Source organism: Vigna unguiculata, chromosome 6, assembly GCF_037176805.1.
Source record: "Vigna unguiculata cultivar grain cowpea cultivar isolate G323 ecotype 2 chromosome 6, ASM3717680v1, whole genome shotgun sequence".
Lineage (NCBI taxonomy): Eukaryota > Viridiplantae > Streptophyta > Magnoliopsida > Fabales > Fabaceae > Vigna > Vigna unguiculata.
Window position 1 is genome coordinate 47,013,033 of NC_140797.1, and position 11,984 is coordinate 47,025,016.

At 36.7% G+C, this 11,984-nt stretch overlaps 2 protein-coding genes across 3 annotated transcripts; both read left to right on the forward strand.

The window, feature by feature from the left end:
• Positions 1-396: 396 nt before the first annotated feature.
• Positions 397-7,097, forward strand: LOC114187912 (putative ubiquitin-conjugating enzyme E2 24). 2 transcript variants are annotated; one of them, XM_085674443.1, is made up of 11 exons: positions 397-754; positions 1,468-1,900; positions 1,982-2,091; positions 2,234-2,347; positions 2,492-3,939; positions 4,396-4,533; positions 4,827-5,246; positions 5,338-5,401; positions 5,772-5,911; positions 6,008-6,319; positions 6,626-7,097. In XM_085674443.1, the coding sequence occupies exons 5-11, from the start codon at positions 2,503-2,505 to the stop codon at positions 6,869-6,871; spliced, it is 2,757 nt and encodes a 918-aa protein (XP_085530569.1). In that variant the 5' UTR covers positions 397-754; positions 1,468-1,900; positions 1,982-2,091; positions 2,234-2,347; positions 2,492-2,502; the 3' UTR covers positions 6,872-7,097. The 2 variants fall into 2 exon arrangements, with proteins under 2 accessions (XP_085530569.1, XP_027932122.2); XM_028076321.2 differs by having other exon boundaries at positions 2,025-2,347.
• A 583-nt stretch (positions 7,098-7,680) lies between these two features.
• On the forward strand, positions 7,681-10,910 carry LOC114188619 (DUF2921 family protein, putative (DUF2921)). The gene has a single exon (XM_028077188.2). The coding sequence runs from the start codon at positions 7,888-7,890 to the stop codon at positions 10,669-10,671; it is 2,784 nt and encodes a 927-aa protein (XP_027932989.2). The 5' UTR covers positions 7,681-7,887; the 3' UTR covers positions 10,672-10,910.
• The last annotated feature ends 1,074 nt before the right edge of the window (positions 10,911-11,984 follow it).

Sequence of the window (11,984 nt, forward strand, 5' to 3'; positions counted from 1 at the left end):
CGTCTTTTTTCCCAATAACGGAGTCCTTTTGCTAAACTGGGAAAGGTTTTGGTACCTCTCTGTCGAAATGAAATATGCTTTAATTAAAATGTCAGATTATACCCTTTAACGTAATTTAATATTAAGAAAATATTTTTATTTACATTTCACAATTTAATATTAACTCCATTCAGTCGAATATAGACTTTTTAGAAAGATTATTGTGTTAATTTACGTTCAATTGAGTATATTTAGTTATCAAAATGTTAATATTTTATTATGGAAAGGTTTTTATTTAATTATTCCAGTAAAACATGGCAAAATGTAGCTTATTTTGTACGATAACAGTATCTATGTCTGACACTGTTTGTTCTGGTGTATTATTTTGCCATGGTTCGGTTAAATGATAAGCACTGCTATTGGTTAAAAGAAAAAAGGCATCAAGTACCACCCAAATCTAAACTAGTTCCCACATCCTCTGGAACCAAAGCATTTCCCAAGAGAAAAAGCATGTGCATGTGTCCCTGAAAAATGGTTCCAAAACTTGGTGGTGGAGTGGATGATGGAGGGACTGGCCGAGGAACAAGGCCTATCTGAACATCACCCACCTTTTCAAACTCAAACCAAGATTTGGGAGTGACCCTTTTCAGCTTGCTATGTTCACGATTCTGTTTCTTCATTTTGGAGTTTAGAGGCATGGTGTTTATTGGTCTTGGATCTTCTCTATGTGTGATATCTCATAATATGGGTTCAACCTTTCTGTGTAGTGCAAATGGTATGGTACTGCTCCTTGCATCTTCAAACTCACCGTTTTTTCTCTTATTACGCTTGGGTTGGATTACTTATTTATTGGGGTTAATAGATCAGGTGTTTCTCTGTCAATTTCTAAACTCATTCTAATGCTTGAACTTCGGTTTCTGATCGTGTTGGATTCGTATTGCTGTTTTTCATGTAACATGATTAAGTTAGTGAATCCTTTCATATTTTGAAGTGATGTTTTGTATCGTTTTTCCAATTAATAGAAGCAATAAAGTTGTGCTTTATCTGTTCTCCAAAAAATATCAATTGTTTTGATGAACATACCCTTTATTTGTCAATTTTTCATTTCTTTGCTTGCGTGTGATAGTCACCTTACATTTGACTTTTATGTTTGATGCTGGTGCTTACGCAGAAAAACTGACTTGCACGCACCTTATGTCTGTGAACCAATCTTCAGAAAATTATCAGTCATCATTTTTTGTAATAACTTATAGTCTTATTTAGTCAAAACACAACGATCCCTTTAGATTTCACTTCTTTCAGACGCAGTTAAGGATATTGATTCTTCAAAAGCAGTTCATTAATTTAATGTAAATCTCACATTTTTTTCTTGCCTCGTGAATTAGCATGATTTAATTCAAAATGTTGTCATCTTATTATATAGTTTTTTCCATTCTCTTTTTATATTGAAAGTGATTGGAGAAAGTACTCATTAGTCTACTTGTGCAGGTTTGAAATAAATTATCTGGCAATGTCTAGTGTCTTTCAAATCCGATGTTGTTCTTTCGGACGAGTCATCTGATAGCATCACCTTGTGGTAATCAAGTAGCAGAAAGTATGTGGTGATGCAACAAAATAAACATGTATTGATTGATTCTTCTTTGGAAAAGCATCCTTGTTAGACCAGACCCGTTGTTTTTAGCTTCACTGTTTGGGCAAATCTCCTTTGGCAGTATAGCTTCCAAGTTCCAAACTTGACGAGGCCAATTTATTAATAATCTGGAATTTATTTATGTTTGAAGACTCAAATATATTGGGCAACTCTCCTTTGGCAAGTTACTTAATTTCCTTTGGTTGGATTCCTGGCAGTAAACTTATTTTTCACTAGGAACTCCTCACTTTCACCAGGGAAAATCTACTTTGACATCTTTTAAATATCTTGGTAAGCATCCTCCTACTACCTTGATTTTTCATCCATACAATCACAAAGAAAGATCTGATAGCGGTTGTTTCTTGATACTAGTTTTGAAAAGCCTTTTCGAAAGTTCTTTCTGTGGAAATTGCAGTTCAACTGGGCAAATCTCCTTTGGCATTTTAGAGTCTTGGATAGACTCTTGTTACCCTAACTATCAGGTAAATCTCCATTGGCATTTTGGAGTTTTTGATCGACTCCTGTTATCATATCAGGCAAATCTCCTTTGCCATCAACTTTCCGGTTTCAGTGGTGAAGAAAACATTTTAAAGAAACTGGCTTACTATCTGTGACAAACATCAGTATCAATCACACACATTTTGCATTGTACACAATTATCCTTCGAAGTCAGTATTGACAAATCTGTCGTGGATCACAATAGCCCCTGGATTTCAATGTTTCTGTTTGTTTGAGAAGGTAAGGACCCTCTTAGCTCCTTATTTATTGTAAATGTTCCTTCATAGGTTCTGGTCGATTGACCAACAATTATTTCTCTGTTGTGCTTTGAAGTTATTTTTCTGCAATTATGTTATTGATGTTACCATGCACACACAATGACAGGCATCTAGTTGATGGATGCTCACGTTACTGATTTGGAGTGGGAAACTTCCAGTGACAGCAGCAGCAGCAGTGAGGATCAAGAGGATACTGATTTTCAATATGGTGGACAAGCCCGGAGCATATTATCGAGTTTAGAGGAAAGCATCGGAAAGATTGATGACTTTCTCTCATTTGAGAGAACATTTGTCCATGGGGATGTGGTCTGTGCCTCCTCAGACCCATCCGGACAGATGGGGAGGGTCACAAGTGTTGATATGTCAGTGGACTTGGAAAGTGTTCAAGGAAAGAAATTGAAAAATGTGAACTCCAAGAAACTTATGAAGATTCGCTCCATTTCAGAAGGTGATTATGTAATTAAGGGGCCATGGATTGGTCAGGTTCAAAGGGTAGTAGACAGAGTGACTATATTGTTTGACAATGGAACTAAATGTGAGGTCATTACCTTGGAAAAAGATCAGATTTTACCACTGACTCATAATCTTCTTGAAGATTCACAGTATCCGTACTATCCAGGGCTGAGAGTAAAGGTTAAGACCTCCACAGCTTCTAAACCAGCTAGATGGCTATGTGGCACCTGGAAAGGCAATCATGGTGAAGGAACTGTTTGTGCTGTGGAAGCAGGTTTGGTGTACGTTAATTGGCTTGCCTCTGTTCTCTTCGGTTCCAATTTGAATGTAAATGTTCCTCTATGCTGGCAAGATTCAAAAAACATGACCTTGTTGTCCTGTTTTTCACACACAAACTGGCAACTTGGTGATTGGTGCATGCTTCCACATGTGGACCAGAAGGAACAGATGATTCAAGATGCATCTCCATGTGATCCTCAAAACGAGCATAGTAAGGATAGAGGATGTAAGACGAGTAACATTGGGGAATTATTTATAATTGAGAAGATAAAGACAGAAGTTGATGTTATTTGGCAAAATGGTGAACATACTTTGGGATTGGATCCGCTTAACTTAATCCCAGCGAATGTCATAAACAGTCATGAATTTTGGCCCCAGCAGTTTGTGCTGGAAAAAGGTGCTTCTGATGATCCTCTCAAACCTAGCAATCAAAGATGGGGTGTTGTTCTTTCCATGGATGCAAAAGAGCATACTGTAATGGTTCAATGGAGAACTTCTCCCACATCCGGGACTGATAATTTCACTGGAGATGCAATGATGGAAACTGTGAGTGCCTACGAACTACTCGAGCATCCAGATTATTCTTGTTGTTTTGGCGATATTGTGTTCAAGGTGGCTCAAAAACAGCTTGGTGACCAAGCTGACAAAAATAATGTGAACTCGGCGACTGATGTAATTGTAGAGGCTCCTCTGATAAACCGGGACCAAATCAGTTATCAGAATGAATCTGTAGATAGCAGTTACCTCTCCTGCATTGGCAATGTTACTGGTTTCATAGATGGTGATGTGGAGGTCAAATGGGCTACTGGTTTAACAACAAAGGTGTGACATAATTCTTCTTGTATTCAATATATTGTAGTTAACGATGATAATGAGTATGCATGGAAATGTAAAACTCTTGAGGTCAACTTTTCCCTTATCTGCATTATCTATATAAACTGTTTAATGATACTGTCCTCTCCCCCAATCATGCTTCTACATGTAAATGCTTGGGGATAAAATCTTTCTTAGCTGAAAACAGGGTTTGTTTGTGGCAGCAGTTTTGTTTTGGGTAGTTAAGGTTGATAGAGAATGACCCTTTGTGGGATACAATAGGAAATTATTTCCTTTCTGTCAAAATCTTAATGTAGAGATAATTGGTAAATAGCTGTTAGTTATGACCACTAAACTTGAACTAAATAGTAGATAGTTGATTATCCTACTTTCTGTTGTAATTATACGCTACTTGGTTACCTTCATCTAAAGGAAGTTATGACAAACTTATTTGTGCCCCAACAGGTTGCACCTTATGAAATTTTCCGAATTGATAAGCACGAAGGTTCAACTGCAACCCCTGTTCCTTATGAAGCAAATGTTGAGCCGTTCTCCCAAGAGATGATTGATCATAGAAGTCTTCAATCAGACCAGAAGGGAAAGGTGAGGGCAATAAATTCTATGTATGTCTTGTATTTATGTACATCCACATGTTTCCAATGTGTATATTCGTATAGGAATCTAATATTTATTATGAGAATTATTTCTTGGGACGTTGAAATACAAAGGTCTCATCTTGGAAATTGTAGTGAAAAGTCAGGTAGCTAGTAGCAAGAGAAAATAGAATAGAACTTTTAAACTGTTCAAAATTATGGATCTATTATTGTCATCATAAAACTGCATTTTTGAATGACAATATAGTTCTAGTCATCAGCTGAATATCATTTTGATGACAGACCTTGTTAGATTGTAATGGCGATAGAGACAATTGTGAAAAGCATCCAGGAGAGAGCAGTTCCTCATCCCTTCCTCAAGCTGCCTTTGAACTTTTCTCCAGCATTAAGGCCAGCATACTCAAAACACTTTCTGTGGCATCACTTTCTGGAAAATTCTCCCCAATCCCTAGGTTTGAAGAGGGAAATGAATCTATCTGTCTTGATAAAAAAGATTTAGACACTTGTGACCCTGACACTGAATCATATTTGGCGAGGAAGCTGCAGTCTTCTTCTGATGAAGTTGTTGGGATTCATGAGAGGAAACAATTTCCAGTTTCTTTAGACAACGAAAGTTCAGATCAGTTGAAGCAGTTTGATGTAATTGATAATTGCTCAGACCACCACTTTTTTGATGAGGGGAAAGGGTTTTCGTTATCTCAGGTTAGAAATTGACACATCGTACTAACGGTAAATTCTACTTGCATTGAAAGGATTGGGGCTAATTTATTTTCCTATGTTTGTCCTTTGTTAGGTAAAAAAGGATTGGGTGAAGAAGGTACAACAAGAATGGAGCATCCTGGAAAAAAGTCTCCCTGGTGCACACTTCATCTTATTTATTTTGAGCCATATTATTCTGTATGCTTTGCAGCATACACTGTTATCTAATGGTTAAACTCAGGCTAGAAAATTATATTTGGACTGGGATTGATAGTGCTTTTATTTTGATGTGGAAGAAAAACACCAAAGTTTTAGGAAGACCAGTACCTTTAGATTGAGTATATTCTTTAAAATGGGAATTAAATTGGTGGTTGCTATATAGATGAACAAAAAGTTGTAAGAATTCCATTTTTCATAAGCTGGAATCCGAAAATGACTAGTATTTACTTGACAAGAAATCCTTATAACTGTTAATTTTCATGACACCCTTCTGCAGAATTCACTTACAATCTTTATTTGCACAAACAGAAACTATTTATGTCCGTGTCTTTGAAGAAAGAATGGATCTCATGCGAGCAGCCATTGTGGGTGTGTCTGGGACACCTTATCATGATGGATTGTTTTTCTTTGATATACATTTCCCTTCACAGTTTCCCAGCCAACCCCCGGTAAGCTTTTTGAATGTAGTTTTGGTGTGCTTCAACATAGCATTTACATTCTTACAGAGAAAGCTTCATATTTATGACTTGTGCAATCCCATGCAGATGGTGCATTACATTTCTGGTGGACTACGATTGAATCCTAATTTGTATGAATCGGGTAAAGTCTGTTTGAGTCTCCTAAATACGTGGACCGGTACAGCTGCCGAAGTTTGGAACCCTGGAACTTCAACAATTCTTCAAGTCCTTCTTTCCCTGCAGGCCCTTGTCCTTAATGAGAAGCCTTATTTCAATGAGGCTGGATATGATGAACAAATTGGTAGAGCTGAAGGGGAGAGAAACTCAGTTAGTTACAATGAGAATGCTTTCCTTGTCACCTGCAAATCCATTTTGTATCTATTAAGAAAGCCTCCCAAGGTAACATGACTGCTTCTCTACTTTGGTTTCTCTCTGATTTATTAGACTGGACTTAGTTATCACCAATACTGTTAGAAATTTCACATCGACTAGAAATAAAGTGAGTTTCTAACATATAGATTGGTGCAAACCTCATTTACAAGCCGGTTTTGTAAAAATGAGTTAGATTTAAAGTTCACTTTTTAACATAGTCTCAGAGTTATGGTTGGATGATATAGCTGTTAAGAAAATGGTGGCATCTGAATCTTTAGAATATATAGCTATGTAGATGGAACATTGACTAACTAAAAACGACTCTTGGTGCAGCATTTTGAGGCTTTGGTGGAGGAGCACTTTAGACAACGTTCCAAACATATACTTCTGGCTTGTAAGGCATATCTTGAAGGAGCTCCTATTGGATGTGCTTTTGGTGGTGGAAATACTGAGAATGAAAACCAAAAGGGAACTTCTACTGGATTTAAGATCATGCTTGCTAAGCTTTTCCCCAAGCTTGTGGAGGCATTTTCTGACAAGGGAATTGATTGCAGCCAGTTCGTTGAGATGCAAAAGTAACTGCTCTACCTTGTGTCAAAGATATCATCTAAATCTTATGTGTGATATTAAATTGTTTTCACTTATCTGTATAATATAAAATGTATGCTTGGTAAAAACAGCAATATCCTCTTGTAAACCAGCCCCTTCCCAAAATAAAACAAGTGTGAAGATGTATTGATAATAAATACCCTGTGGGGTACGATGATGTGAAACTGTGAAATAAGAACTTCTGTGATTGGAGTAATTTTCTTGATGTGCCCTTTGGTCCATTTGATAATGATTTCTAACGTATTTTGGAGAATATGGAGTTTGGTGAAGGTATCATTGATCACTTTACTAAATTAGTTTGTGTGGCTTTCAGAGGGTTGAAAATGTTTCTTTCAAATTTACAATGAATACTTTGTTTAGACTGACACGATGATGACTAGGAAGTCAATAGCAATGCAATATACATCACCTCAATTGGATGTTGCGTATGGTATATGAAATGTTAACCTACAATGGCTCAGTTTTAAAACCACGGTTTAGAGGATGTGATCATTTAAATCTAAAAGGGTTGGCAAATAAGTATTCATAGTTTTAACTTCGGCATATTATAATTATAATTTGTAGACAATTTATAGAATCACGTTAACTTTAGCATGTTATTACATTTTTAAAAAGTTTCGATAATTAGTCGGTTTTTTAGAAAATAGAATGAATAAATAAATAGTAGTAGTAAATAGATAATTAAGTCTAAATTTGAACCCGTGCAATTCACACGGAAACTTTTCCTAAGTATATTCTCTTACATAGAAAGAGTGTATACTATGAACAAGAGATTATTTTTGTTGAAGAAAAAAAAATAGTTACGTACAAAAAAGGCTAACAGACGTGAAAAACAGGAACGTGGTAATCATGTATGTCCTCGTTCTGAAGTGCTCCGTTCCTTCTACTCATCCAATTCAGATTCTTTCTTTACACGTAAATCCCAATTTGAATTTCTAAAACCCTAGAATTCGAATTCTCCATCCAAATGTGACGCAGATTCAGAAATGGAAACTGTATCACTCAATCCTCTCTTCATCTTCTTTCTTTTCTTCGGCCTTTTCTATTCCTCTGTTTCTATTAATCCTTCAGATTTAGCATTCAAGTCCACCTACAGCCGTCTCTGCAGCCACCTTGTCCCTGAACCGGCGGTGCATTCGGACGCCGGAAGCGTCCCCGGCGTTGCCGACGATCTCCGGTTCCAATCCGGATATTTCTCCGGCGGCGATCGTATCTTTAACCGATCCACCGCTTCGATGCACGCGTCGTTCCGCGTGAGCTCCGTTCGCCGAAGCGGGAGCGACGGCGTTTTCGAATTGCACGGGCAAATGCTTCTCCAGCAGCGTAGAGGAGCGACGCCGGCGTCGGGAAGGATGCTCCGGCGAGTTTTTTCGTCCGGGAAAGTGACGCATTGGATGCGCGTTTCCCTGAGTGGATTTTGGTCTCAATTTTCCGGTAACCTTTGTATGTTCGGAACAGGATCTCATGCTAACCTGCGGAATGCTAATGTTGTTCTTAAGCTACGTTACCCTAGAGATTTGAGCCTTTTGAATTGTTTGATTCGTGGAACACTAGAAAGTTTTGATGACAAGAATAGTTCGCAGTACTTTGAGCCTATTTCGATATTGGCTTTGTCTCAGAGTTCGAAATTCAAGTTTACAGTGGCTGGGAATGAAAGAGAGAAAGTTTGTGGAGGTGGAGGTGGATCAGATAGGGAGGGTTTGTCCCTTAGAAACCTAAACCGGGGTGCTTGCACTGCTTTTCTTGGACACACGAATAGGTTTGAATTGGAATATGGGAGTCAATGTAGTAATGTTACTTGCAATCCTGTCAGTGGTGATGGTGAAGAGCTGCCTGGTTATATGTTTTTTCACGGCACTCTTTGTGCGGAGAGGGAGAAGGTTCAGATGCTGTTGGGGTTTTCTGATTCCGGCTACCGGGATGCTATATTTCCGTTTCATCCGAATACCACTTTGGTTTCTGAGGGGAAGTGGGATGAGAAGGAGAATCAGCTATGTGCGGTTGCTTGCCGGATCTTGAACTTCACAGAATCTTGGCTTAGTCCTTATGTTGGAGATTGCAACATTAGGCTCACTTTAAGGTTTCCTGCAATTTTATCTTTGAGGAACAGAAGTACAGTTTTGGGGCAAATTTGGAGTGACAAAGCGGTTGATGAACCTGGCTACTTCAATAAAGTTGGATTTCAGGGTTCATCGAGGGTATCAAAAAACCTCCATGGTTTCCAATACAAGTATACTGAAACTGAGAAGGTGAGAAAATCTTGTGTGCAGATGATGAATGCTGGAGGGAAGGGAAATACATATCCGAGTGGATATTCATCTGATATGGCATTTAGCATGTTACTGACGAACAGCAAAGGGCAAGTGGCTCATGGTTACACATCACCACTATCTGTAAATGATCAAATTTATAATGGACAGTCGTATGGGGCTCCAATTGTGTTGACAGCTGAAAATTCAAAAGCACATGGAGTTCAATCAGAAAATTACAATAATTTGTTGAATATCAGCTATACGATGAGTTTTAAACCCCCTCCTGATTTCAAGTTTGGTGGAGGTGTCTTGTCAACCGAAGTCAAAATTGGTGCTGAAGGGATTTACAATAAGAATACTGGAGTTCTTTGTATGATAGGATGTAGGCGTTTGAGATCAACGGAAAAAGTACTGATAAAGAATGAGTCTCTGGACTGTGAAATCATGGTTAATGTTCAGTTTCCTCCTTTGAACTCAAAAGGAGGTGAAGCTCTCAAAGGAACTATAGAAAGCACACGACAAAAGTCAGAGCCTTATTATTTTGATCCCCTTCAGTTATCTTCGTATTTCATTTACACAACCCAAGCAGATGCTTCCATTTGGAGAATGGATTTTGAGTTAATTATGGTGTTGATATCGGACACACTTGCTTGTGTTTGTGTAGGATTGCAACTCCTCCACGTGAAAAAACACCCAGATGTGCTTCCTTACATTTCTGTTGTGATGCTTGCTGTTATTACTCTAGGTCACCTGATTCCCCTGATATTGAATTTTGAAGCTTTATTGACGGGGAAACGTAGCGTGCAGAATACTTTTCTGGGGACTGGAGGCTGGCTTGAAGTGAATGAGGTATTTGTGAGGATAGTGACAATGGTAGCCTTTCTTCTAGAGTTGCGCCTCATACAATTGACCTGGTCCTCAAGACAGGGTGAGGGAAGCCATCGAGGTCTATGGGGTTCTGATAAAATGGTCCTTTATATGATTCTACCGTTGTACATTGGTGGTGGATTGACTGCTTGGTCGGTGCACATATGGAAGACTTCTTACCAGAAAAAATTTAAACCATTTCGGCTTTCTCGGCACAAGTTTAAGCTTCCTCGTGGGTTCGTATACCGACCTCCTTCCCTCTGGGAAGCCTTCAAATCTTACACTGGTCTGCTCCTTGATGTTTTTCTGCTCCCACAGATTCTGTTTAACATAATTTTTAACTCAGAAGAGAAAGCTCTGGCCTCTTCCTTTTACGTTGGGACAACAATTGTTCGTACACTGCCCCATGTATATGATCTTTTTAGAGCTCACATTTCTGCATGGTACCTTGATTTGTCATACATATATGCAAACCATAGAATGGATTTTTATTCCACAGCCTGGGACATTATAATCCCTAGTGGTGCTATTTTATTTGCTCTTCTTGTATACTTCCAGCAGAAATTTGGCAGTCGGTGCATTCTTCCAAAGAGGTTCAGAGAAAGTTCTGCCTATGAGAAAGTACCTGTTATTGGCAATGAGGATTTATGAAGGCCTCATTGGTTGCGTTTTGTAAAATGATTTTTTATTTAGTTTTGGAATGCATAACTTGCAATAGAATGTATACACTTCAGGATCTAGCAGTAAAGGAGGATTTTGCTGATATCAAGAAACCGTCTGAACCTCCTTTCATAGCTGATATATATATATATATATATCATCTTTTTGTTTTCTTTGGGAACTTTTGTTGAGACACAAACACATGTTGAACAGCTGAGGACTTGTTATCATTTTGCTTAAAGTACATAAGTTTTGGCCGAGGTTTTTTCCTCCAAACATCACATTTTATGACTAGACAAGACAAATTCCTGCATAGCCGGTGTTATTTTTCACTAAGTTATATTTTACTTTAGTTAATTTGAATTAATGCTAAAAATCTTTTTTAATTTTTTAGTCATTAACTATAGCTGCTCTTTATTCTACAAATTAAATCTACCAAGCTAAATCATCCTTCAGGTATATTATTATTTGGTTATAACTATATCTTCAGCCTTCGTTTATTGAGAAATTGGTCTACAAAATTTCCAGACTCTTCATCCTGAAAAAGTATTTTCTAAGAGTGGCAGATTTATACAGAAAAAAAAAAGTCGAGAGAATAAATTTACGTAAATCTGGTCGAAAATAACAAGAAAAATTGATGAATTTCTCGGGAACAGTAGTTTTGAAAAAGAATATAATTTTCATACTCTATAAAAAAAATCAATCAATAGAAAATTTTCCTCTAACATAATTTTAAAAATAATGTATACCATTATATATATATATATATATATATATATATATATATATATATATAAAATACAAGTAACATTCTTTAATATCATCTCTCAGTTAGACAATTTTACATTTTGATGAACAAAAAATAATTTACTTAATTATATGATCAAATAAATAATTAAGTAATTTCTCCTTATTTTAAATTAACTAAATACCACTGCATAATTCTTTTAGTACTATTTATATAATATATATATATATATATATATATATATATATATATATATATATATATAATTGTACTATTTTTCTATTATTCAATTAGTTATTCATAAAAGTAATAAAATTATATATTTTTTAAGGTAATAAAAATATAAATGCACTTATGATTATCCGCTAGTTATTATAAAATTAAACAATCATATTCAGGACAGTTTATAAGTAAATAACACCATTCAAACTTAAACTATTAATATATCTAAATTAAGTTCTTTAGAAATGATTTTCCTTTTCTAATCTATTGGTAATTACGAACTATAATATGCGACATGGAATGAACTCTGTCAAAGTAAGTAGTTTTTTTTCTT